Source organism: Mobula hypostoma, chromosome 21 (genome assembly GCF_963921235.1).
Source record: "Mobula hypostoma chromosome 21, sMobHyp1.1, whole genome shotgun sequence".
Classification (NCBI taxonomy): domain Eukaryota; kingdom Metazoa; phylum Chordata; class Chondrichthyes; order Myliobatiformes; family Myliobatidae; genus Mobula; species Mobula hypostoma.
The window spans coordinates 63,486,902-63,514,703 of NC_086117.1; the positions used below are offsets into that span (position 1 = coordinate 63,486,902).

General features: G+C 44.7%; 1 protein-coding gene across 9 annotated transcripts in view; it reads left to right on the forward strand.

Moving 5' to 3' along the window:
- The window catches only part of hic2 (hypermethylated in cancer 2), a 322,552-nt gene that overhangs the window by 153,824 nt on the left and 140,926 nt on the right, over positions 1–27,802 (forward strand). For 7 of the 9 annotated variants that reach the window (XM_063074147.1, XM_063074148.1, XM_063074146.1 and 4 more), the window contains one exon: positions 24,899–27,460. The exons of 1 other annotated variant lie outside the window; for it this stretch is intronic. In XM_063074147.1, coding sequence (XP_062930217.1) covers positions 24,930–26,648 — 1,719 coding nt within the window. In that variant the 5' untranslated portion in view covers positions 24,899–24,929 and the 3' untranslated portion in view covers positions 26,649–27,460. Of the gene's footprint in view, positions 1–15,436; positions 15,460–24,898; positions 27,461–27,802 lie in introns of those variants that run through there. One more of the 9 variants, XM_063074151.1, reaches the window with a different exon arrangement.

The following is a 27,802-nucleotide window of genomic DNA, read 5'->3' on the forward strand; positions in this document are numbered from 1 at the left end:
TCAGTCTGGAAAGAAAAGGACGGTCAGTATTTTGGGTCAAGCACCTTCATCTGGACTTTGATCACCCTGATTAAGGGTACCAACTGTAAATGCAAGTAACTCATTTTCCTTCACAACATTAACACAAGAGATTCTGCAGATGCTAGAAATCTTGAGCAAGGCACACAAAATGCTGGAGACACTCAGTAGGTCATGCAGCATCTACCTCTTCCACCTATTACCTCCCAGCTTCTGACTTCATCCCCTCTCCCCAACTCACTCACCTTCCCCCTGACCTGGTCTCACCTATCACCTGCCCTCACCTGCTGCACCTTGTTATTCTGGCTTCTTTCCCTTTCCTTTCCAGTCCTGAATCCAAAGATTCAAAGTACATTTATTATCGCAGTATGTTTGCAGTAAACAAGCCTGAGATCCATTTTTCCCGCAGACATGAAGGGTCTTGGCCCAAAATGTCGTTTGTTTATTCCTCTCCACAGATGCTGCCTGACCCACTGAGTTCTTCCAGATTTCGTAATCTGCAGTCTCTTCCATCACTAGTCACCTCATTATTGTGGTTTAATATGCATAAAGGAATTCCTGTACACTTGAAGATCCCTTTTGGCATCTCCTTTCATACCATTATGTTGACAGCAAAAAGATGAAAGGGCTTATTGTTTCTGGAACATAGACACAGTGACAATGTATTTTCTGTAAGCTACACCTGTACTTAAACTGTCAGAGCCTCTGTTTTTCTCACCTTTACCAATATTATGGAACCAGTATAACCACTTGTTCATTTGTTATGTGCCATGTTGTATGACGATTGAGGTCTTTCCCTGACCATGATCATTCTTGGCAAATTTTTTCAACAGAAGTGTTTTGCCATTGTTGCCTTTTGGGCAGTGTCTGTACAAAAACGTGACCCCAGCCATTATCAATGCTCTTCAGAGACTGCCTGCCTGCCTGCCATAACCAGGACTTGTGATGTGCACCAGGTGCTCCCATGGCTCTACATGATACTGATCGGGCGGCTAAACAGGTGACCCACAGGCTATCCTAGGGTGTATAACTTCAAGTCAGACCAAAGCCATATTTGTGTGTCCAATTCTGGTCATCATAATTTCGAATGTTTGTGGAGATCCTAGAAAAGGAGCAGAAGAAATTCACCAGTGTGGTCCAGGGGCCAAGGGCTTCAGTTCCTTCGACTGGAGAAGATGGCATTTTAAATGCAGTGCTTATAAAAAGTATTAATCCCCCCCCTTGGAAGTTTTCATACTTTATTGTTTTACAACATTGAGTCACCATAGATTAATTTGTCTTTTTTGACACTGATCGACAGAAAAAGACTCTCTTATGTCAAAGTGAAAACAAATTGGTGTAAATTTATTACAATTATTAAACACAAAATAATTGTTTGCATAATTACTCACCCTTCAAGTTAGTATTTAGTAGATGCACCTTTGGCAGCAATTACTGTCGTGAGTCTGTGTGGATAGATCTCTGTTAGTTTTGCATGTTTGGACTCAGCAATTTCCCCCCCATTCTCTTTACAAAAATGTTCAAGCTCTGTCAGGGTGCATGGTGCTTGAGAGTGAACAACCTTTTTCAAATCCAGCCACAAATTTTCAATTGGGTTGAGGTCAGGACTCTGACTTGGCCTCTCCAGGCCATTAACTTTGTTCATTGTAGCTGTGTAGCTTTGGCTTTATCCTTAGGGTAATTGTGTTGCTGGAAAACAAATCTTCTCCCAGGGCCCAGTTCTCTTGCAGACTGCATCAGGTTTTCCTCCAGGATTTCCCTGTATTTTGCTGCATTAATTTTACCCTCTTCCTTCAACAGCCTTCCAGGGCCTGCTGCAGTGAAGCATCCCTACAGCATGATGCAGCCACCACCATGCTTTATGGTAGGGATGGTGTGTTTTTGATGATGTGCAGTGTTTGACTTATGACAAACATAACATTTACTCTGATGGCCAAAAAACTCAATTTTGGTTTTATCAGACCATAGAACCTGCTTCCAGCTGACTTCAGAGTCTCCCACGTGCCTTCTGACAAACTAACTGACATTTCATGTGAATTTTTTTCAACAGTGGGTTTCTCTTTGCCACTTTCCCATAAAGCTGTGACTGGTGAAGCACCCGGGCAACAGCTGTTGTATGTGCCGTCTCTCCCATCTCAACCTGTGAAGCTTGTAACTCCTCCAGAGTTATCACAGGTCATATCATAGGTGGCCTCCCTCACTGGTCCCCTTCTTGCTCGGTCACTCAGCTTTTGAGGATGACCTGCTCTAGGCAGATTTATAGCTTTGCCATATTCGTTACATTTCTTGATGATTGACCCAACTGTACCGTACGGGATATTCAGTGACTTGGAAATGTTCTTGTATCCATCTCCTGACATGTGCTTTTCAATAACCTTTCCGCGGAGTTGTTTGGAGTGTTCTTTTGTCTTCATGGTGTAGTTTTTGCCAGGATACTGACTCAACAGCAGTTAGACCTTCCAGTTACTGGTGTATTTTTACTACAATCAATTGAAACATCTTGACTGCACACGGTGATCTCCATTTAAGTAATTATGTGACTTCTAAAACCAGTTGGCTGTACCAGTGATGATTTGGTGTGTTAAATTAAAGGGGGCGAATACTTATGCAATCGATTATTTTGTGTTTTATATTTGTAGTTAATTTAGATCACTTTGTAGAGATATTTTCTCTTTGCCACAAAAGTTTTTTCCTCTTGATCAGTGCCAAAAAAAACCCAAATTAAATCCTCTGTGATTCAGTGTTGTAAAACAATAAAACATGAAAACATCCGTGGGGGGGCGGGGGGGAATACTTTTTATAGGCACTGTAAGATTAATTTAGCTTTATTTTCACATATACATGGGAACATACAGTGAAATTTATCATTTGCATTAGTGGCCAGTGCAATCTGAATATACCGTAAATAACTGGGAAAATGTGGTTGCTGGTTGTACTGAGTTGGTCTCCGACCTTGGCAATTTACTTGCAAATGTTTCTTCACCATGCGAGGAGACATCATCAGTGCGCTGCTGATTGCACAGTGACCATATTTGTCACATGACACCACCGTATGGAGAGAACGTACAAACACCTTACAGTCCGTGGCGGGAATTGAACCGCAATCTCTGACACTATGAAGTGTTACATGTTATTACCATGTCACTCAGGTTACATGATAAATAACTAAATGGAGTACTTGTTGGCATCAAGACCAACGCAGTCCAAATATGTACCAGGGCAGCCCGCAAGTGTCACCATGCATCCAGCACCAACAATAGCGTGCCCACGACTTATTAACCGTGACCAGTACGTCTTTGGACTGTGGGAGGAAACCCACGCAGACACAGGAAGGACGTATAGAGACTCCTTATGGAGGATGCTGGGGATTGACCTCTGGGCTCCTGAGCTGTAATAGTGTTGTGCTAATCACTACGCTACTGTGGCATCATTTAAAAAATTTCTTCTCCCAGTCAGTTAATCTGATACCCCCCCCCACCCAACCCTTCTATTTTTTTCCATGAGAAAGTTTGCAGATGCTGGGAACCTAGAGTAATACAGAAAATGCTGCAGGAACTCAGCAGGCCAGGCAGCATCTACGGAAATGAATAAGCAGACTAGACCCTTCATCTATATAGTATCCCAGTTACTGTACTACACTGTAAACACTTTAAAATATCCACGAGGCTACATTAACATCAGCTAGCCTTAAGAAGACATGATTCTCTGTCTCTCATCTTAGTACACAAAGACCAAGGACACAAGTTTGTCTGGGAAACTACAAAAAACCAAGGTATCAAGAGAATTTTTAGAAACAGTTCTCAACAGAAGACTATTAACAAGCATATTCAACTGGACACAATTTACGAACCCATGTGTCGGGACCGAGGGGTGAGCTGCAGACACCTGAGAAACTCCACTCACAACAACTAATAACCAGGGACACGTGCCAGTGGAGATCACTCGGCTATCCAGCAGACACTAGGAGCCAGTACGACAGCCAACTAATCAGAACGATGAGTCAGAACACTATAAACACAAGCACTCAATTGCTGAACTGGTGACGAAATGTTTGGGACCTAACCTCCACTCTCAGCGAACATACGTACTCACAAGTAAATTTTAAATCTTTTTTTTATAATGCTATTTACATTGGAAATACCTGCTGGTATTTATGTATTAATCACACTTTAATCCATAGCTGTATTTCCAGCATTATTTTTATATCATTCTTTAAACATTTTTTTAAGATACAGGCCCTTCCAGAACTTTGAGCTGCAGCACCCAGCAATGCCTTGATTTAATCCTAGGCTTATCACGGGACAATTTAAAATGACCAATTCACCTACCAACCGGTATGTCTTTGGACTGTGGGAGGAAACCGGAGCACAGAGTCGCGGGGAGAATGTACAAACTCCTTACGGGCAGTGGTGGGAATTGAACCCGGGTCACTGGTACTGTAAAGTGTTGTGCTAACCACTACACTACCGTGCGATGGGAATTGAACCCGGGGCACTGGTATTGTAAAGTGTTGTGCTAACCACTACAGTACCGTGCAATGGGAATTGAACCCAGGTCACTGGTACTGTAAAGCGTTGTGCTAACCACTACAGTACCGTGCAATGGGAATTGAACCCGGGTCACTGGTACTGTAAAGCGTTGTGCTAACCTCTACACTACCGTGTGATGGGAACTGAACCCGGGTCACTGGTACTGTAAAGCATTGTGCTAACCACTACACTACCGTGCGATGGGAATTGAACCCGGGTCACTGGTACTGTAAAGCATTGTGCTAACCACTACACTACCGTGCGATGGGAATTGAACCCGGGTCACTGGTACTGTAAAGCATTGTGCTAACCACTACACTACCGTGTGATGGGAATCGAACCCAGGTCACTGGTACTGTAAAATGTTGTGCCGTGCCACCCCCAGATTTAACGTAATTGTTACATGTTGTTTTCTGTGTGTGTCACCCTGACCAATGCGTCACAGCAAATTCTAATTACATGTAAATGAATATGGTGAATAAAGTTGATCATTGATCAATTTTTTACGCAGGGTTTGATTATGCTTTACTGAGACTGCGAGAATAAGGAAACCACTTAATGTAGATGACATTAATGGGGCAAATAAAAATGGTTTTATATTGCAATAGAGCATGCATTTAACACAGGGCTCGTTTGGAGAAGAGATTACTGGACATGAGGGATTGTTGGCCATTTGCTTATATTTGTTTTTGAGAGGAAACCAAACTGCCCATCAAATAGATGAAAGATGATGCCTTCTGTATTTACTCTTTCCTAATTAGTGTCTTGGTGTGCACACCCACCCCCCACTATTCCAAAGGATAATCATCTCAATCAGGGGTTTCCAACCTGTGGTCCACGGACCCCTTGGTTAATGGCAAAAAAATGGGTGGGAACCTCTGATCTAAAGCACATAAAGGTGGAGAACAAGTACCAGATGGTTCAGGGAACAAGTTTATTCAGGCCCAGATGAAAGGTCTCAATGTTGTCTTACGAGAAAAGGTTGAGCGAGCTTGGAGCTCTTTGAAGTGTAGGAGGATGAGAGGTGACTTGATAGAGGTGTCAGTTGTGTATAAAATGATAAGAGGCATAGATCAAGAGGGTAGTCAGAGGCTCTTACCCAGGACAGGATGGCTAATAGAAGGGGGCATCATGTTAAGGAGATTAGAGGAAAGTATGTTGGGGACATGTCAGGGATAGGTTTCTTGCACAAAAGTGGTGGGTGTGGAATGTCCTACCAGTAATGGTAATAGAGGCAGATACATAAGGGACATTATATTTATTGCAACATATTTTATTTATGGACAAGAGATTTATTTTAGAGAGTCTTAGTTAAGCACATGGATGATAGAAAAATGGAGGGCTATGTAGACAAGATAGGGTTAGTTTGATCTTACAGTAGGTTAAAAGGTCATCACACCATCATGGGCTGAAGGGCCTGTAATATTTTACGTTAATCTAGAATGTCAACTGGCCTGGCCGTTTGATTGCACTATGGAATATGCTTCCCGCAAGGATGGTAAGAACTGATTAAAGCAGTCTTCCAGAAGGAAACTGGACAGGCATTTGAGGGAAAATAATTTGTTAAGGAGAATGCCAAAGATCAAGGCCCAAGAGTTAAATTGAAAGACTAGATATCAAGGCCCGTTGACCACAGCCAAGTCTGGGAATCTCTGTGGAGAGTATTTGAACTGATTACATCACCGTCTGGTATGGGGGGAGGGGGGGCACTGCACAGGATCGAAATAAGCTGCAGGGTTGTAAACTCAAGTCAGCTCCATCATGGGCACCAGCCTCTGTAGTATCCAGGATATCTTCAAGGAGCGATGCCTCTAAAAGATGACATCCATCATTAAGGACCTTCATCACCCAGGTCATGCTCTCATATCATTGCTGCCATCAGGGAGGAGGTACACGAGCCTAAAGACACACATTCAATGATTCAGGAACAGCTTCTTTCCCTCTGCTGTCCAATTTCAGAATGGACATTGAACCCATGAACACTACCTCACTACTTTTTTATTTCCAATTTTTTGTGCTACTTATTACATTTCATCATCATGATGTGCCATACTCTGCCAGAGCCTCAGCGACCACTTTTTTCCACTGCGGTCTGTCGGCAGTCAGACCTCTTGCATCTCTGGTGGTGAGGCTGGTCCACTTCTTGATGTCGTTGATCCAGATTGTCCTCTGTCTGCCTCAGGAGCAGGTTCCTTCTACTCTGCCTTCAAGCACAGTGCGTTCCAGTGTGTCATCAGTTCTTGAGATGTGACCAAAATAGTGAAGTTTCCTTTGGATAACAGTTTCCAGAAGATTTGGTTTCGTGCCAGTCTTTTCTAGGATGAAATTGTTGGATCTCCTTTCAATGTATGATACCCTGAGGATCCGTCTGTACGTCCACATCTCAAATTCTGTCACGCAAACACGAGGAAATCTGCAGATTCTGGAATTTCAAGCAACTTCTTTTCATCAGCTGCTTTTAGGGTCCATATTTCACAACCATATAGGGTTACTGGCCAGATGAGACTCTTGAGAAGGCGTATCTTGGTGTCAGTGCTCACAGATCTATCTTTTCAGATGTTCCAGTTTGGTAGTGCTTGTGCGTGCCATAGCTAGCCTTCGCCTTATTTCCTTGCTGCATTCGTTTGTATCATTTAGTTCTGGACCAAGATATATAAAGGAGGACACTTGTTTGATCTCGTCGTTTCTGATGTAGGTGTCAGCTTGAATTGTGGTTTTGCTTATCACCATAACTTTGGTCTTTTTGCCATTTATTAGCAATCCAAATTCAGCAGAGACGACTTCAACATTATTGAGTTGTGCATGTAGGTCTTCTGTTGTGGCTAGCAGGGCTGTGTCATCTGTGTCTTACATTTAACTATTCAATATATGAATACTTACTGTAATCCATTTTTTTTTCTCTATCGTGTACAGGGTTGTACTGTTGCGGTAAAAGCAACACATTTCATGACGTATGCCGCTGATAGTAAACCTGATTCTGACGCTGAGTTCAGTGTAGAAGTTGAAGCCCAGTGTCTGCGAGTCAGAGTCTGCTGGAGGCCTTCCCTGGGGTTAAAGGATTGTGTATATGCTGGCGGGGAAGGGGAAAATGGGGCTAGTTTTGCCGTTGTTGTTTTGTTGCTTGTTGTGGACGGTGTTCTGCTGAGCATCATGGACATGCTATGTTGACGCCACAATGTGTTGCAATGCTTGCCCTTGGGTATGTTAGTTGTTAATGCAAACGACGCCTCTCACTGCATGCTCCAAGTTCAAGTTTATTGTCATTTGACTGTACATAAATATAACCAAATGAAACAACGTTCCTCTGGACCATTGTGCACCCACAAAACATATTTCACACACAGAACCTACATCATAGATTTCCAGTTCTCTAGGTTGCCAGCATCTGCAGAATCTGTTGTGCAACAAATATCTACTTAGTTAATGTATTTAATTTGACCTTGAAAAAAATGTGTAAAAATTTATCTCAGTTGGAAAATTACAAATGTAATTAATAACTCAACATATAATAATAACTATGATACAGATGCACAATTAATACATATATAACCACAGGAGATTCTGCAGATGGTGGAAATTCAGAGCAACACACACAGAATGCTGGAGGAACTCAGCAGCATCTATGGAAATGAATAAGCAGTTGACGTTTCAGGCCGAGACCCTTCATCAGGACTGGAAAGGCAGGGGAAAGATGCCAGAATAAAAAGGCTGAGGAGGGGAAGGAGGATGGCTAGAAGGTGAAAGGTGAAGCTAGCTGGGTGGCTTAATAAATTAATAAGATATAATTCAAAATGCATATAGCGCGCAGCACAGCTAAACAGTAAACAGCTGACTGTCAGTGTGACGAGGGCTCAGTGGTGGCCGGGGATTCAATAGACTCACATCCAGTCGCGCAATCCATGTGTATATGATGTACAGATATTAAATAAGCTTGAATATTCATCTGACTCTTCATCTTGTTCTTGCCTTAATTAAATTAAGACCATCTCTCTGATGTCTCAAGGTTGGAGATCTGTGTGGGGGACGTGATTTCTGTTAGAGACTGGTAAATGTGCGCTTGATGCTGTTCTCCCAGGACGACCAGGTCGGAAGTAGAAGAACCCACGGCAGTTCCGTATCAAGTGCGCGTGGAAGCCAATTGATTCGTGTGTCAGGGTAGGCTGTTGCCATGCATACTTGCCAGTTAGATGACTATCAATTGGAATAGTGGGTGTGGAGACAAAGACGTTCATTAGGAAGATTAAATCGGGAAGTCAGCTTTACTGTACTTGTTGGGCAGTATGTTTGACTCATTAAAACAAATACACTGGAATGGCTCACGTCCAGTAATCTCTTCTCCAAACAACCTCTCTGTTAATGCATGCTCCACTGCAATAGAAAACCACTTTGCTTCGCTCTATTAAAATCAACAAAATAAAATTGTTTCCCATTCTTGCTGCCTCAGTAAAGCAGCCAGCATAATTAGCCTCAAAGTATATTTATTATCAAAGTATGTATTCATTATAAGACCTTGAGATTTGTCTCCTTACAGGCAGCCACAAAACAAAAAAAACAAAATAGCTCATTTTAAAAAAAGATCAAATGTGCAGAGACATCGTGCAAACAATTAAAGCAAACAACAGCTTGAGTGTGCTTTATGAACCACCAGCAAGCTGTTGCCTGTCTTCAGTAGCATCACCTTAAACCAGGATCTCTCTGGACATTCTCTCTTCTCCCTTCTACAATCGAGCAGAAGATCCAAAAGTCTGAAATCACGTATCACTAGGCTCAAGGACAGATTCTATTCCACTGTTATCAGACTCTTGAATGCTCTCTAGTGCAATCAGGTTGATGCTTGACCCTACACAATTCAGCTGTGTGCTGAAACCTATCAACCACTGTCTTAAATATACAAGAATCAATGAAAGACTGCAGTAACTTATCCCCTTTGGTTCAAGAGCCTGATGGTTGAGGGGTTATGGTGTGAGTCCTGATGGCATCAGTGAGAAGAGAGCGTGCCCTGAGTGCTGGAGGTCCCTGATGATGGATGCTGATGGTGATGGCCACTACGTCATCCATGCATGGTTTGTTAATAAAATCTGTTTCATCTGATTAGTTGTGGTCTTGTTTTGTATATTTGCCTGCTGCTGCAGAGGCATGAGAATAATAACATGCTACAGTTGTTCCTTGTTCATCACAGTGCTTTCGTTCCTGCTATTTACACCGCTGGAGAAGAGTATTCCGGTGTTATGTTGTTGTTTTTAAATAATTTGCATTTCATAGTGCTCTTCACTTCTTCATCTTTTTCTTCTAGGGCCCTTAGCTCCCAGTGGAGCACAGGCCATCGATGACCTCCCATCTCCATCATCCTCTGTCTTGAGCCAGTTTCTCGAGGCTGGGCCAGGAGCACCCCCATCATCTAATTTCAGCTTCGGTTTCTCTCCTCCATATGTTCTTTAGACATTCCTTTTTTTCTCTTTCCTTGGGATTTCCATTTTATTGCCTGCCTGGTGATGTTGCTTGGCTTCCTCAAGGTGTGGTTAATGTACCTCCATTTCTGATTGCGTATTTGTATCTCTAAGGATTCCCGATTGGTGATTTCCCACAGTGTCTGGTTGGTTCCTTTGTGAGTCCACCTGATGTTTAGGAGCCTTCTCAGGCACTGGCTGATGAAAGCTTGCCTGGTATTTAAGGCTGATTTATACTTCTGTGTCAAATGGACGCCGTAACCTACACAAGTGGCCTATGCGCGTTGTGATGGTTGGTGTATCCACGTCGCTCTGCAATTCGGGCACATCACGCATGCGCACACACCTGCCCGTGCAAGGCTTCATGGTCATGGTAGTCTTCCTCGGGGTAAACAAGTTTAAAGCGAGTGTCATTTTTCGTAAAAGCGAAATGTGTCCTTCATAATTTCAGAGGTCTGTAAAGCTTTGTGGCATTGCAGCCAGAGTTCCTTCCCTGCCCTTCAGTCGCCTAATGGGAAGCTATTGCAGCGTAGGAGGAAATGCGATGCTACCAAGCGGAGGGAGACAGGAAGCTTGGAGGACGGAAAGAGGGTTACAGAGACAAGGTAGGGAGAAACGCTGGACAACCTTGAAAACTAGGATGAAGGCTGGGAGATTTTGAATCGTGGCAGCCTGCAGACAATGAACACAGAGCTGAACTGAAATATAACTTTTGATTTTGTGTTTTATACTCTATTTTTTCACTTTTTTTGTTGCCGTTTGGGTGATTTTTTTTGCGTGTGGCGGAGGGTGGGTTGATTTTCTTTTGTTGTTTTTCTTTGAACGGGTTCCATGGAGTTTCTTTGTTCTGTGGCTGTCTGTGGGTAGACTTAGGGTTGCATTCTACATACATACTTTGATAATAAATGTACTTAGAATCTTTGAAGGCAGGTTAATATTAACCAGCTGACTGTGAATGATACTGGCCAAATGGACTCATGAATGGGCTTTACAAAATACTTTTTCTTTGGAAAGGATTAGATTCAGCAATTGCACACAGAAAATGCTGGAGGAACTCAGCAGGTTATGTAGCATCTATGGAGAGGACTAAACAGTCAGTGTTTACAGCCGAGATTCTTCATCAGGTCCGTACGTCTTTGGACTATGGGAGGAAGCTGGAGCGCTCAGCAGAACCCATGTGGCTACAGGGAGAACGTACAAACTCCTTACAGGCAGCAGTGGGAATTAAACCCGGGTCACTGGCGCTGTAATAGTGTTAAAGCTGAACGCTACACAACTGTGTGTCTTAACCACTGTCAGTGAGGGTGTTGAGAGTGTAAAATTGTGCATGTGAAGTCCCAAGGGCCATGCTACCATCAGGAAGAAGATAGGACCCACACCAACAGGTTCACTCTCACCACTCTCTGAGTGAAGAAGTTCCCCTTAAACATTTCACCTTTTTACCCTTAACCCATGACCTCTAGTTGTAGTCCCACCCAACCAAAGTAGGAATAGCCTGTTGGCATTTATCCTATTGATACCCCTCATAATTTTGTATACCTCTATCAAATTTCCTCTCAATCTTCTATGTCCCAAGGAATAAAGTAATGTTCTAACCTATTCAATCTTTCCTTGTATCTTGAGTGGAGAAAATCTGCAAATGTCAGAAATCCAAAACAACACGCATAAAATGCGGGAGGAATGCAGCAGGTCAGGCAGCAAGTATAGAAAAGAGTAAACAGTGGACTTTTCGGGCTGAGACCCTGTTTCTGGACTAGCTGCTGGGTACACTTTAGCCCTTAGTCAAATACGGAAATACAGTCCTGATTAATAACCATTTTTATAAGGCAAAAGTATTATTAGATTTTGGAATTTAGATTTATGGCTTTAGATCTTTATGCCTGTGACAATGCTTGTCTGACATAGATTAGTGGACAATCTGCGTCTCTCTTTATTTTTAAGTATGTGCAGTTCTGTTCGATGTTGCTACAGCAACACAAGAAAAGTGTACATGGTTTTGGGGAGCGGCCTATGTCAGGGAACCAAGCCCAAAGCTCTGATTGCTCTGGAGACGTATAAAATGCAATTATCAAGTGTGAGTTATACAGTGGCATGCAAAAGTTTGGGCACCCCTGGTCAAAATTTCTGTTACTGTGAATAGCTAAGTGAGTAAAAGATGAACTGATTTCCAAAAGGCATAAAGTTAAAGATGACACATTTCTATAATATTTTAAGCAAGAAAACTTTTTTATTTCCATCTTCTACAGTTTCAAAATAACAAAAAAGGAGAAGGGCCCGAAGCAAAAGTTTGGGCACCCTGCATTGCAGTACTTAGTAACACCCCCTTTGGCAAGTATCACAGCTTGTAAACATTTTTTGTAGCCAGCTAAGAGTCTTTCAATTCTTGGTTGGCGGATTTTCATCCATTCTTCCTTGCAAAAGGCTTCTAGTTCTGTGAGATTCTTGGGCTGTCTTGCATGCACTGCTCTTTTGAGATCCATCCACAGATTCTCGATGATGTTTAGGTCGGGGGACTGTGAGGGCCACGGCAAAACCTTCATCTTGCGCCTCTTGAGGTAGTCCATTGTGGATTTTGAGGTGTGTTTAGGATCATTATCCTGTTGTAGAGGCCATCCTCTTTTCATCTTCGGCTTTTTACAGACAGTGTGATGTTTGCTTCCAGAATTTGCTGGTATTTAATTGAATTCATTCTTCACTCTGCCAGTAAATGTTCCCCATGCCACTGACTGCAACACAAGCCCAAAGCATGATCAATCCCCGTGCTTAACAATTGTTAGGTGTTCTTTTCATGAAATTCTGTACCCTTTTTTCTCCAAACATACCTGTGCTCATTGCGGCCAGAAAGTTCTATTCAAAAAGTTCAAAGGAACATCTAAACAAGCCTGATGCATTTTGGAATCAAGTCCTGTAGACTGATGCAGTTAAAATAGAACTTTTTGGCCGCAATGAGCATGTGCGAGGAAACAATATGAGTCAGCTGCACCTTTCCTTATTCCCTGTCACACACTGTTGACCTTGAACATAGGATTGCCAACTGTCCCGTATTTGCCACATCCTGTATATTGGGCTAAATTGGTTTGTCCCGTATTTCCCCCGCTAAGGTAGAGCTTTCCTATGAAACCTATCTTGCCAAAATGGTGTGAAGCCATTTATATGGGAAAAATTTTTGAGCGTTCCCAGACCCAAAAAATAACCTAACAAATCATACTAAATAACACACAAAACTGAAAATAAATAACACTAACATATAGTAAAAGCAGGAATGATATGTTAAATACACAGCCTATGTAAAGTAGAAATAATGTATGTACAGTATAGTAAGGAAGATGAAGGCAAAACCGATTGGTGGGGAAAAAACATTGGCACGTACGCACATGCGCATGTCACGCATGTGCACACAGGTGCCTACGCAAGGCTTCATGGTCATGGTAATCTTACCTGGGGTAAAGTGCCCAGGATTTGACTGCTACTTTTGTCCCTTATTTGGGGGTGAGAAAGTTGGCAACCCTAACTGTAAAAGAGATGTTAAGGTGAGTTTAACCCTACCTGAACAACCCCCCCCCACCCCCGGACGGCCAGTCCGCAAGAATATTGTCAATATTAAACCCGTCAGCGGTTTAAAAAAGGTTGAGGACCCCTGCTGTATCAGACACTCCTGTACAATTCACGATCCTGTATCAGACACTCCTGTACAATCAGTGATCCTGTATCAGACACTCCTGTACAATCTGTGACCCTGTATCAGATACCTCCTGTACAATCAGTGATCCTGTATCAGACACTCCTGTACAATCAGTGATCCTGTATCAGACACTCCTGTACAATCTGTGATCCTGTATCAGACACTCCTGTACAATCAGTGATCCTGTATCAGACACTCCTGTACAATCTGTGACCCTGTATCAGATACCTCCTGTACAATCAGTGATCCTGTATCAGACACTCCTGTACAATCAGTGATCCTGTATCAGACACTCCTGTACAATCTGTGATCCTGTATCAGACACTCCTGTACAATCAGTGATCCTGTATCAGACACTCCTGTACAATCAGTGATCCTGTATCAGACACTCCTGTACAATCTGTGATCCTGTATCAGACACTCCTGTACAATCAGTGATCCTGTATCAGACACTCCTGTACAATCAGTGATCCTGTATCAGACACTCCTGTACAATCTGTGATCCTGTATCAGACACTCCTGTACAATCAGTGATCCTGTATCAGACACTCCTGTACAATCTGTGACCCTGTATCAGACACTCCTGTACAATCAGTGATCCTGTATCAGACACTCCTGTACAATCAGTGATCCTGTATCAGACACTCCTGTACAATCTGTGATCCTGTATCAGACACTCCTGTACAATCAGTGATCCTGTATCAGACACTCCTGTACAATCAGTGATCCTGTATCAGACACTCCTGTACAATCTGTGACCCTGTATCAGACACTCCTGTACAATTAGTGGTCCTGCATCAGACAATCGGTGGCCGGTGTATTTTGTACCTAATAATGTAGTCACTGTGTGTAGGTTTGTGCTCTGCTCCTGTAGTCTATCCACTGCAAGGTTCAATGTGTTCTGCGTTCGGAGATGCTCTTCTGCACACCACTGCAGTAACACGTGGTTATCTGAGTTACTGTTGCCTTCCTGAAAGCTTGAACCAGTCTGTCCATTCTCCTCTGGCGTCTTCACCCACAGAACTGCCACTCACTGGATTTTTCTTTTGTTTCACACTCTGTAATCTCTAGAGATTGTTGTGCATGAAAATCCTATGAGATCAGCTGTTCTGAGATATCTAAACCAGCTTGTCTGAACTTTCCGTAGTCAAAATCACTTAAGTCATATTTCTTCCCCTTTCTGATGTTTGGTCTAAACAACAACTGAATCTCTTGACCATGACTGCATGCTTTTATGCATTGAGTTGCTGCCACATGATTGGCTGATGAGATATTAGAATTAACGAGCAGGTGTACACGTGTGGCTAATTAAGTGCTACCCAGTGTGCAGACTCACAGGACTCATTGACTCATATTCTCAGTATTATTTAATTTTTTAAATTACACAACTTGTCTTCTTTTGCACATTGGCAGTTTTTTCAGTCTGGTTTTCACAAATTCTGTTGTATTACTTTATTTTCCTCTGAATTCCTGCAAGAAAATGAACCTCAAAGTAGTATATAATGGCATCTACACTCAGACACCACTTTATTCAGCATACCTGTACACCTGCTTGTTTATGCAAATATCTGATCAGCCAATCACATGGCAGCAGCCCAATGCTTAAAAGCTGACAGGAAGGTGAGAGCAACTCAAATTACCATGGGTCTCAACAGTGGTGTGCAGAAGAACATTTCTGAACGCACCACGTGGCCAACCTTGAAGTGGATAGGCTACAGCAGCAGAAGACTTCACCGGATTCACCTGGTGCACCTCATTTTGTGGCTGCTGAGTGTAGGTTGTGGTGAGTGAAGTTATGCACGCCAATTCTGAACTCTGATGCCTGTAGGGTAGGGCTGAGCTGTAGGAACTGAGCCGTATAATAGAAGGCGAGGTTGGCCTTTTGACCATCTGTAACTGCCCTGAACAATATGATAGTGAGCACCCACTTTGAATCACTGTGTACAGTGTAGATCCATTCACAGTGCCAAAGAACAGGCAGTTCCAGCATTTAAGATCAAGTTAAAAGATTTATGAGTACATACATGTCACCACATACAACCTTGACGTTCATTTTCCTGTGGGCATGCTCAACAATTCTGTAGAATAGTAATTGTAAATAGAATCAATGAACAACAAACTCTGCAAATGCAAATATGAGCAAATAGCAGTAAATAATGAGAACATGAAATAATAAGATATAGAGTCTTTAAAGTGAGACCATTGGTTGTGGGAATATCAGAAAGAGAATGAGTGCAGTTATCCCCTTTGGTTCAAGAGCCTAATGGTTGAGGGGTAGTAACTGTTCTTGAACCTGGTGGTGAGAGTCCTGAGGCTCCTGTACCACTTACCTGATGGTAGCAGCGAGAAAAGAGCATGTGTGGTGAGGATCTCCAATGATTGATGCTGCTTTCCCATGACAAAGTTTCATGTAGATGTGCTCAATGGTTGGGAGGGCTTTACCCATGATGTACTGGGCCGAATCCACTACCTTTTGTAGTATCTTCTGCTCAAAGGCAATTGGTGTTTCCATACCAGTTGTAATGCGACCAGTCTGTACACTTCCCATCACACATTTATTGAAGTTTGCCAAGGTTTTCATGCACATGCCAAATCTCCGCAGGCTCCTGAGGAAGTAGAGGTGCTGTTGTGCTGCCTTTGCAATTATGTTTATATAATGGGTCCAGGACAGGTCCTCTGAGATAGTGACACCCGGCAGGTTTAACATCAGATTTCCCAATCAGATTGGTGTGTAATATCAGGGAGTATGTTAGAGATAGAGAGTGCTGGGAGTGGAGAACACCCTGCCAGGGCTGGAGTTAGAGGCAAACACTTAGGGACATATAAGAGCCTCTTACGTAGGATAACCAAACAATAAAGATGATCTTTGTATGTCACAGGTACATTGAAACATACAGTGAGATGCCACAGTCTAGGGCAGGGGTCCCCAACCTTTTTTGCAGTGTGGACCGGTTTTATGTTGACAATATTCTTGCGGACTGGCCGACCGGGAGGGGGCGGGGGGAGGGGGGCAGGATGGTTGCCAACGGACAAGAGTAGCAGTCAAATACGTTGCGTTTACCCAGAGAAAGACTACAATGACCATGAAGCCTTGCGCGGGCACCAGTGCGCATGCGTTATTTCCGCATGCGCGCACGTGCCGATTATTTTTCTACAAATCGTTTTTGGCGATTCTGTTCGGGGGGGGATGTTAATCACGACCGGAATATCGTTGATAAGTGGCTAATACACTCAATTTCGTTTCTAAAAGGCCTTATCTAACGAATTTAATATTAAACACACAGCGCATTTTCCACGCATGAATATAGCGATAAGTCAATTATCAGGGGAGGACAGGGGAGCTTGAAGTAAGTGTTGAACGAACTTCCAGTAGAAGTGTCAGAAGCAGATTCGATATTATCATTTAAAGAAAAATTGAATAGGTATATGGACAGGAAAGTAATGGAGGGTTATGGGCTGAGTGCAGGTCGGTGGGACGAGGTGAGAGTAGCGTTGGGCATGGACTAGAGGGGCAGAGATGACCTGTTTCCGTGCTGTAATTGTTATATAAGTCAATAGCATCATAACATTTTAAGTAATGTTTGGATATTAAAGACAGCGCATATTTTCCCCGTATGAACTTATAAAATCATTGCAACACACCAATATCGCTGAATCAGTGGGAGCCCTGGGCTTGCTTTCCTGCAACAAGACGGTCCCATCGAGGGGTGATGGGAGACAGCGACACTCGAAGGGGGTTCCTTATGTCCAGTCTAATCTGCAATTTAGTTTTTGTTACATTCATCGCAGAGATATGTTGGAAATGGAAGCAACGTTTTCTGTGCTTCCGTGGCTATCTCAGGATATTGAGCCTTGACTTTGATCCAGAATGCCGGCAGAGATGTTATGTCAAACAGACTTTTCAGCCGGCCGTCATTTGCCAGCTCGAGGAGTTGATCTCCTTCCCGCGCTGAAATGGATGACGCGCGGGTAATGGCTCAACAGTGAGTGACAGGGAATGAGGAAAGGTGCCGCCCGTGACAGGGAATGAGGAAAGGTACAGCAGACTTATATCGCCAAATCATATCGTTTCCTCGCAGCCCAGTAGCGCATGCTCTGCGGCCCGGTACCAGTCCGCGGCCCGGTGGTTGGGGACCGCTGGTCTAGGGCAGAGACAAGTTTTTCCCCGTGCAAACTGCCTAGTAAGCAGGTGCATAATTTTAAGGTGATTGGTGGAGAGTTTAGGAGGATGTCGGAGGTTTTTTTTAACACAGAGGGTGGTGGTCTCATGGAACGCATTGCTGGGGTAATGGTAGAGGCAGGTACATGAGCCTTTAGGAGACTCTCATGGATGCTATGTGGGAGGGAAGGGTTAGATTGATCTTGCAGTAGGTTAAAAGGTCAGCATTACAAAGTGGGCCAAAGGGCTTCTACTGTGTCATAATGTTCACCTATGTTCACCTGGCGTCACCTATAACCATCCAGCTATCCTTTTTCCCCTCCCCTCCACTCCACCTTTTTATTCTGGTATCTTCCCCCTTCCTTTCCAGTCCTGAAGAAGGGTCTCAGCCTGAAATGTTGATTGTTTATTCATTTCCATGGATACTGTCTGACCTGCGGAGTTCCTCCAGCATTTTGTGTGTGTTTCTGTGTGAAGATCCATCCTGTGTCTGGTCAGGCCGATACCTTGGGAGTCCTTGTGTGGGATTCCCTAACGGATAGTTTGTGGGTTGATTTGGTGTGAGGAAGGCAAATGCAATGTTAGCATTCATTTCAAGAGGACTGGAATATAATTGAAAAGATGTAACGCGGAGGCTTTATAAGACGTTTGTCAGAGTGCACTTGGAGTATTGTGAGCAGTTTTGGGCCCCTTATCTAAGAAAGCTGTGCTGGCACTGGAGAGGGTCCAGAGGAGCTTCACGAGAGTGATCCCAGGAATGAAAGGGTTAACATATTAGGAATATTTGAATGCTCTGAGCCTGTACGCCCTGGAGTTTAGAGTAATAAGTGGGGTGGCGGGGGGGAAATGTTGGAGGTCAGTTTTTGACACAAAGTGCCTTGAAAACCCAGCAGGTATGTAGTAGAGGCAGATACATTAGGGGCATTGGAGAAATTCTTTGCTCAGTACTGAATTTGTCAATGTGGAGTGAACAGTGAGTTTGTAAATCTGGGGGTGGGGGGGTGGGAGCAAGGATGTTGGGAATGGTGAGAGTGGAGCACTGTGGGAGGGGAGTAGGACAGGTGACAGAGAAAGCTGGGGGTGGGGGGGGGTGTTGGAATGGCATGGGTGCAGGCACACCCAGCCCTGAGACACCAGGCAAGATCATTTGATTCCAAACAATTGGTATATTGATCATTACAGAATGTTTCTCTGGTGCTTCCCACTCTCTCCCCTCTCCCTTCCCCTCATCCCAACCATGATTCCCCTCTTCCTGACCCCTTCCCACTCTCAGTTCCACAATAGAGACTCATATCAGAATCACGTTTATCATCACTCACATATGTCATGAAATTTGGCCGGCAGCAGCAGGACAGTGCAATACTTAAAATTACTACAGTACTGTGCAGAAGCCATAGGGCACCCTAGCGTGATATACTGTATGTCCCTGAGACTTGCACAGTCTTATATGGGTTAGAGTTGATAAGTTGTGGGCCTGCACTGGAAACATAGCGACACTGGTAGGCTACGCCAGCAAACCCTCCAACTGTCTTGGTCGTTGTGTAGATGCATTTCTCTGTATTTTATGATGTACCTGTGACAAGTAAGGCTACTTTTATTTTGAAGGAAGTTCAAATCTTTCAAATCTACAGGACTTGCAAAAGTTTTCACAGACTCTGAATTAGGGTCGTGGAGCAATATGGCAGAAATACACGCCCTTTGATCCCACCACTCTATGTCAGCCTTGCTTCTGAAATACTTCTCTATACAGTATCAGTCATAGAACACTACAGCACAGAAGCAGGCCCTTTGCCCGTCTGCTCCATGCCTGTCCCATCGCCTTGCAGCCGCACCATAGCCCTCCATACCCTCCCGACCATGAATCTGTCCAGATTTCTCTTTAGGAATGCAGGAACCAATTTTAATAGAGTGGAGTCCCTCAAACAGCAATACTTTTTTTTTGTTTTATTTATGTATTTATTGGGATGCAGTGTGGAACTGCCCCTTCTGGCCCACCGTGCTGCAACCCCCCAATTTAACCCTACTCTAATCACAGGACAATTTCACAATGACCAATTAACCTACTAACTGGTACATCTTTGGACTGTGGGTGGAAACCAAACCACCCAGAGGAAATCACGCACAAGGGAGGGAGTGAACCAACTTCCTTTCAGAGGACCCTGGTATTGTACTCCAAACTCCAACACCCTCAGCTGCAATAGCGTCGAGCTGGCCACTACCATGGTGCCCAAATGATGTGAGCCAAGGGTTAATAAAAGCACAGCCCGGGTAGTGAAACACCCGGGGGACAAGTAGCCAGGGGCAGAAAGGAGCAACCCGTGGGGCTAGCCCAATGGGATAAGCAGCATTTATTTGGCAGAACGGAACAGCCCACAGGGCAAGCAACCTGGGGCAGAAAGGAACAAACCCAGCAGGATAAGCAGCATCCGTGGGGCAGAAAGAAATTATTGACATTTCAGGTCAGCACCCTGCATAAGGACTTAATTTCGAACCATTGGCTGAGTGATAGATTCTGGCGTAAGAACGTTCCCCATTGTGCAAATTCCTGCAGCACGTTTATTTAATATCACTTTAATTATAAGATGTCAGGTTTGCATGCTATTTCAAAACATGACCCTACCAACACCCCAGGCTCATTCAGTAACGACAAGTGCTTAATTTACATAAATAATGCCTCTACCATTAAAGCAAGGAAACAAATTTTTTCATGACGGTGTAATGAAAATGTATGGCTGGTTGGGCAAGCTGGTGGAGTTCTCTCTCATTAAGGTCTTTTGGGACTATAAACAAGTGTGGAATTCTGCAGAAACAAGGTGATATAGGTAAACCACAAAATGTTAATAGGCAGGATCAACAAGTCATTGAAAAAGTAAACAGTATGGCTACCTATATTGCAAAGGGATTGGTGTTTAAGAACAGGGAGGTTTTGTTGCAATTGTTCAGGTTGTTTCCAAAGATGCTGCCTGACCTGCTGAGTTCCTCCAGCATTTTGTGTGTGTTGTGATTATCATGGTGTGTTTGCAGTGGTGTACCTTAGGCCAAGGCAAAGGGTGGCAATGAAGGGAGTTCTGGTCGTGGTTCTCCCTTCCCCATCTAAATCATTGTAAAATATCTGCCAACAATTGGGGTGCCACAGTAATGTAGCAGTTAATGCAGGAAAAATCTCTCACAGATTGGGACTTCAAGAGTTTGGAGTTCAACTCTGGAGTCCTCTGTAAGGAAGTCTGTACGTCCTTGCCTTGTGCGTGTGGCCTTCCTCCGGGTGCTCTGGTTTCCTCCTACTGTCCAAAGACGTACCAGTTGGTAGGTGAATCGGTCATTGTAATTTTCCCATGTCTAGGCTAGGGTTAATCGGTGGGTTTGCTTGGTGCCGCAGGTCTTTCAAGCAGAAAGGTCTGTCAGGTGCTGTGTCAGGTGTAAATGTTCCTGGTTACTTATGTTCTGTGAGGTTTTTTGTTTGATTGGGAGAGTCAGAACATTCCACATTGAAAGTGAGCTTGGAACCAATCCCGTACAAAACCTTTTCAGTTTTCCTTGCCCACAGATAGACAATGGGCTTTGAGTCTCGACTGAGAGCAGGGCTGATGATGTTTGTTAGTCTTGATCATAGTTAATTCATTTTCTTAGGATGAGTGTGTCATTGGCAAGGCCAACTTTCACTGCCCATCCCAGCTATCCTTGAGAAGGCAGTGGTAAATCACTACTGCCCATCGGTGAAGGCCATCCCAGTGTGACGTTGGGGCGTGAGGTCCGGATTTGGATTGAGACAAGATGAAGGAGTGGTAATGGGTTTCCAAGTCTGGTGCTGTGTGTCTTGTAGAGGAACTTGTCACAGTGATAGGTTTAAACTTCTTCAGTGTAGGCATCACCGGAAGAGGCTTCACAGTAGTGAATTTAAAAACACAAACACGAAAAAATCTGCAGATGCTAGAATTTCAAGCAACACACATAAAAGTTGCTGGTGAACGCAGCAGGCCAAGCAGCATCTCTAGGAAGAGGTACAGTCGACGTTTCGGGCCGAGACCCTTCGTCAGGACTAACTGAAAGAAGAGCTAGTAAGAGATTTGAAAGCGAGAGGGGGAGGGGGAGATCGAAATGATAGGAGAAGACAGGAGGGGGAGGGATGGAACGAGTCTGACTCAAAGTGTGGTCGAAAAGTTGAAGAGCCGAAGAAATTACAGATGGGGAGCAGTGAGAGATGGTTTCACTGAAAATTTCCTCGTGTTTGTGTTTTTAAAATTCACTACTGCGAAGCCTCTTCCGGTGATGCCTACACTGAAGAAGTTTAAATCTTCTCTTCGATGGGAGTTCAGTGAAACCATCTCACTGCTCCCCATCTGTAATTTCTTTGGCTCTTCAACTTTTCGACCACATTTTGACTCAGACTCGCTCCATCCCTCCCCCTCCTGTCTTCTCCTGTCATTTTGGATCTCCCCCTCCCTCTCCCCCTCCCACTTTCAAATCTCTTACTAGCTCTTCTTTCAATTAGTCCTGACGAAGGGTCTCGGCCCGAAACGTCGACTGTACCTCTTCCTAGAGATGCTGCCTGGCCTGCTGCGTTCACCAGCAACTTTTATGTGTGTTACAATGATAGGTGTTGTGATCAGTAGAGGACAAGGGAGTTAAATCTTTGAAAGGTTGGTGAAATGAGGGTTTCACCAATCAACTTTACCCACTTCATGCTGAGGAGATTTGTTCAGATTAGACTTCGTGTCCTATGAGGATATAGAGGGGGCATAATTTTAAATGGCTGGCGGGGTGGAGATGTGTTTCTCCCAAAGGAGGTGTAAGGCGCTCCTTCCCTCTGCTAGCCTGCAGGTGTAGCACCTGCTTAGCTCTGCCCCCTCAGGGTCACGTGAAGCTATGGGAGCAGGTGGTGGATGGTCGTATGAGCAGCTGGTGCATATCACAAGTCCTGGTTATGTGACCACGTACGCCAGGCAGACAATCTCTGAAGAGTATTGATAATGGCTGAGGTCACCCGTCTTGTAAAGACGCTGCCCAGAAGAAGGCAATGGCAAACCACTTCTGTAGAAAAATTTGCCAAGAACAATCATGGTCATGAGAAGGCCATGATCGCCCACGTTGTACAAAACAGCACATGATAATGATAATGGTAATTTTAAGGTGATTGGTGGAAAGTATAGGGGGGATGTCAGAGGTAAGTTTTCTTACACATGGGAGTATAGAATGCACTGTCAAGGTTGGTGATAGAGGCAGATACATTAAGGACATTTAAAAGAATTTTAGATAAGCACATAGATGAAGGAAAAGTGGAGGTCTATGTGGGAGGGAAGGGTTAGCTAGACCTTGGAGTAGGTTGAAAGGTCAGCGCAATACAAAGATCCTGTACTGTGCTGTTATGTTTGGAGGAAAGTGAATGGAAAGGATGTCAGAGGTAAGTTTTTTATACAGAAAGTGATGGGTGTGTGCAACACCCTTCCGGGGGTGGTGGTAGAGGCAGATACGTTAGGAATATTTAAGAAACTCTTAGGCAAATGGATGATAGAAAAATAAAGGACAATGTAGGAGGAAAGGGTTAGATTAATCTTGGAGTGGGTTATAAGTAGTGTGTTGTTCTGAACACACCACAGTAGTGTAACATTGGCATCATGGTAACATGGAGGTTACTGCGACACTATTACAGCTTGGGGCATTCTGGAGTTCAGACTTCACATCTGGCTGTTCTGTATGGACTTTGTACACCCTCCCCATGGAATGTGTGCGATTTTCCCCAGGGGCTGTGGTTCTCTACTGCATTCCAAAGATGTACAGGGTAGGATAAACAGTCATGTAAATTGTCCAGTCACTAGGTTAGGGTTAAATCGGGGTTTCTTGGGGATGCTGGGGCGGCTCGGCTCGAACGACCAAAAGGGCAAACTCCGCACTTTATCGCTAAATTAAAATGAAAATAAAAATAAAAGATTTATGAGGATGTTGCCAGGACTTGAGGGCCTGAGTTATTGGGAGATGTTGGTTAGACTAGGTCTAGAGAGCCTGAGTTATTGGGAGATGTTGGTTAGACTAGGTCTAGAGAGCTGAGTTATTGGGAGATGGTAGTTAGACTAGGTCTAGAGGGCTGAGTTATTGGAAGATGTTGCTTAGACTAGATCTAGAGGGCCCGAGTTATTGGGAGATGTTCGTTAGACTAGATCTAGAAGGCCAGAGTTATTGGGAGATGGTAGTTAGACTAGGTCTAGAGGGCTGAGTTATTGGGAGATGTTGGTTAGACTCGGTGTAGAGGGCTGAGTTATTGGGAAATGTTGGACTAGGTCTAGAGGACCTGAGTTATTGGGAGATGGTGGATCACACTAGGTCTAGAGCACTAAGTTATTGGGAGAAGATTGAGAGGAGTTTGGATAGAGGTATAAAAAATATGATTGGTATAGATAGGGTAAATGCAAGCAGCTTTTTCTACTGAGGTTGGGTGGGACTACAACCAGAGATCATGGGTTAAGTGTAAAAGGTGAAAAGTTTAAGGGGAGTGTGAGTGGAAGCTTCTTCACTCAGAGGTTGTGAGAGTGTGGAACGAGCTGCCAGTGCATGTGAGCTTGATTTCAAGGTTTAAGAGGAGTTTGGATAGGTACATGGATGGTAGGGGTATGGAGAGATATGGTCTCAGTGTAGATCAATGGAAGTATGCAGTTTAAATGGATTCAGCACAGACTAGATAGACCGAAGGCCCTGTTTCTTCTGATGATTCTTGATAACTCTATGTTTAAATTTTGAGAGGCTCAGATAAGGTGGATGGTAACAGTCTGTTCTTCAGGTTAGAAGAGTCCAGAACTTAGAGGACATAGGTTTAGGGTAAGAAAGGGGAAGTTTTAAAAGGGACGCGAGAGACAAATTTTTGACCTAGAGAAGGTGTGAATGAGTGGAATGAGTTCACTAGATAAGTGGTTAGGTACAATAACGTCATGTAATTAGCACCCAGAGAGGTGGCACAGAGGGATATGGACCAACACGGGAAATTGGGACCAGATGCATGGGCCAAAAGTTCTACATCCGTATTCTGCGACTCTCAACGTGTCTAATGTTTTCTTCCGCCTCTCTTCTCTTCCAGGTGGTTAGAGTTTGAGGAATCAGAGGTGAAGATGGAACTCCCAAATCACGCTAAGCAACTACTGCTGCAGCTAAACCAACAGAGAAGCAAAGGGTTCTTCTGCGATGTCATCATCGTGGTTGAGAATGCCCTGTTCCGTGCCCACAAGAACATCCTAGCCGCAAGCAGCATGTACTTCAAGTCCCTCGTGCTTCACGACAACTTAATCAACCTGGACACTGACATGGTCAACGCCAGCATCTTCCGGCAGATCCTGGACTTCATCTACACCGGTAAGCTCCTCCTAACGGACCAAGCCAGCGAGCAGAACTTTAACGCTCTCCTTACCGCAGCCAGCTACCTCCAGCTTCACGACCTCGCCGCGCTCTGCAGGAAGAAGATCAAGCGCAATGGGAAGACATTACACGGGAAACTGGCCGGCGCCAACCCAGTAAAGCTCGGGAGAGGGCACCGATTTCCCTCCACACCGGTCATCCAGACCCGCTTTGCCGGGTCACCCGAAGGTCTCAAGCGGCAGCCAGGTGTGGAGCTGCACCGGGTAGAGGTGAGCAGTGAGGATATATACATGACCAGCTCAAACAAAGCAAGTGCCCACCCCCTCGGCCAAAACGGCGGCAAAAGTAGCAATAGCAATGGCGCCAACAGCAGTAGCAACAACTGCGGGGAGCAGGAGCAGATGCTGGGCCTCGACTTGTCCAAGAAAAGCCCCTCGATCCCCGCCCATGTGTCTCAGGAAGACATGCACCTCGGGGAGTGCAGCCAGGGATCTCCAACCTCTGCCACCAACAGTGCCTCCTTCGAAGACAACACCACAAACCCTCACCAGGCGGAGAACAGCGAACAGGCGGACAGGAGTGAGCTGGCCGACGGGCAGGGCTTGGCCGACACGGGACAGCCCAAGGGCTTCCGCCTGCCGGGTCACAACACCGGCTGGATCAAGCAGGAGACTGGGTTCAAGCGGCAGGAGGGCTCTAACTGCCGGGAGGATGGCTCCTCCATGGTGAATGGCGTGATAATGGGTCCGCTGGTCAAGTCGTTGGAGCGGGAGCCTGGCCGCCATCACCACCACCACCACCACCACTTCGACCATGCCGTGCACCTCAAGGAGGAGGAGGAGGTGGAAGAGGAAGTGGAAGAGGAGGAGAATGGCAAGGAGTGCAGCGAGGAGAGTGCCCAGAGCGAGGAGGAGGGTGGTCAGCCTAGTGCCCACGCCTACCGCCCTGGGCCGGACGGCTTTGAGCCAGCCGTCTATGGCGACAACCTCTACGTCTGCATCCCCTGTGGCAAGGGCTTCCCCAGCTCGGAGCAGCTCAATGCACACGTGGAGAGCCACACCGAGGAGGACCTGTACATCAAGGACGAGGCGGACAGCCTGGCCGCCCAGAGTCTAACTTACGCCGGCGACTCTAGGCCGTACAAGTGCTCGGTCTGTGAGAAGAGCTACCGCGACCCCTCCACGCTGCGCCAGCACGAGAAAACTCACTGGCTGTCCCGGCCCTTCCCCTGCAACATCTGCGGCAAGATGTTCACCCAGCGCGGTACCATGACCCGCCACATGCGCAGCCACCTAGGCCTGAAGCCCTTCGCCTGCGAGGAGTGTGGCATGCGGTTCACCAGGCAGTACCGGCTGACAGAACACATGCGGGTACACTCGGGCGAGAAGCCCTATGAATGTCAAGTCTGCGGCGGTAAATTCACGCAACAGCGCAACTTGATAAGCCACATGCGAATGCATACCTCACCAACATAAAGCCAAAGACTCCAGAACTCTTTTTTTCTCTCCCATTTTTCTTAAGTTTAAAATATCTTTTGTTCAGGGGAATGTGTGTGTGTGTGTGTGTGTGTGTGTGTGTGTGTGCGTGGAGATTGAGAGGGGGAAGGAATCTTGCTTTCCCCCACTGTCAACAGCGGATGGACTGCCTCTTTAATGGGGATTCAGTGTAAGGATGGGAGGGGGAAAGGGGATAATTAGTTTCCAGTAGTCACTTAGAGAGAAAGAAGAAGAAAAAAAACGCAAATCCTCAAGAGCTTGGAGGTACTTGTTTTGTTAAGAGTGACAAAAAAATGTAAGGACCTTGGCAATTTTTTCCTGTGAATGTTTAAAGTGGAAAGGTCGAGGGGAATAGTGTGGGTTAGTTTGGTGTGAGCTAAATTTGCTGCAATCTTCTTAATATACATTTCCTTTATATTATTTCCTGTGTTTAGCGAAGGTGAAGTGACTTATCAGCTTGCTACCTCTTCACGACAATAATTTATAAGAGAGAGAGAGAGAGAAATCATTAAAAGGGTTGGTCAAAGAGTAATGGGTGGCGGGGTGGGAGAATAGTATCTTTTTTTTTTAAAGAAAGAGTGAATTTATGGTTCACAATTTTCTATCCCAGCCTGGTGGTTTTCTATCCAGATATAGGCTGACCTTCCTTTTTCTTTCCAAGCTGGGCCAGATAAGACCTTGTTTTATCTGTTTTGACCAAATGATCTAAAAGTGTGTTGTGTGTTGATTCTTGAGCCATATCCCATGCAGAGCAATGGCTGCATCTGAACAGTGGTCGTTCTCATGGTTGGTTCCGTGGGTGGGGTTGAAGGGGGTGGGAGGGGGGGACTTCTATTTTCAATAGCTTTTTACTGGTGAGCTGCTCAACCCAAGAGATAACGATAAAGAAGAAGAACTAGCATGACGTGGAAAGGGTTAAACTGGTGTTTACATAGGTCTGCTATCCAGTGAAGACCTACACTTGTTATTAGCATGGTACAGGAGTTCAAAGTGGAGAATAGTGACCTTTTATCTTATATCTAATAGCTGTACATTCCTGATGGAACCAAAAGACTGCAATGAGTCAGGGGCACGCAATGGTGAATATTGATGGCTTTGATTGGAACAGTTTCCCAAAGTAACTTGCTGGAAAA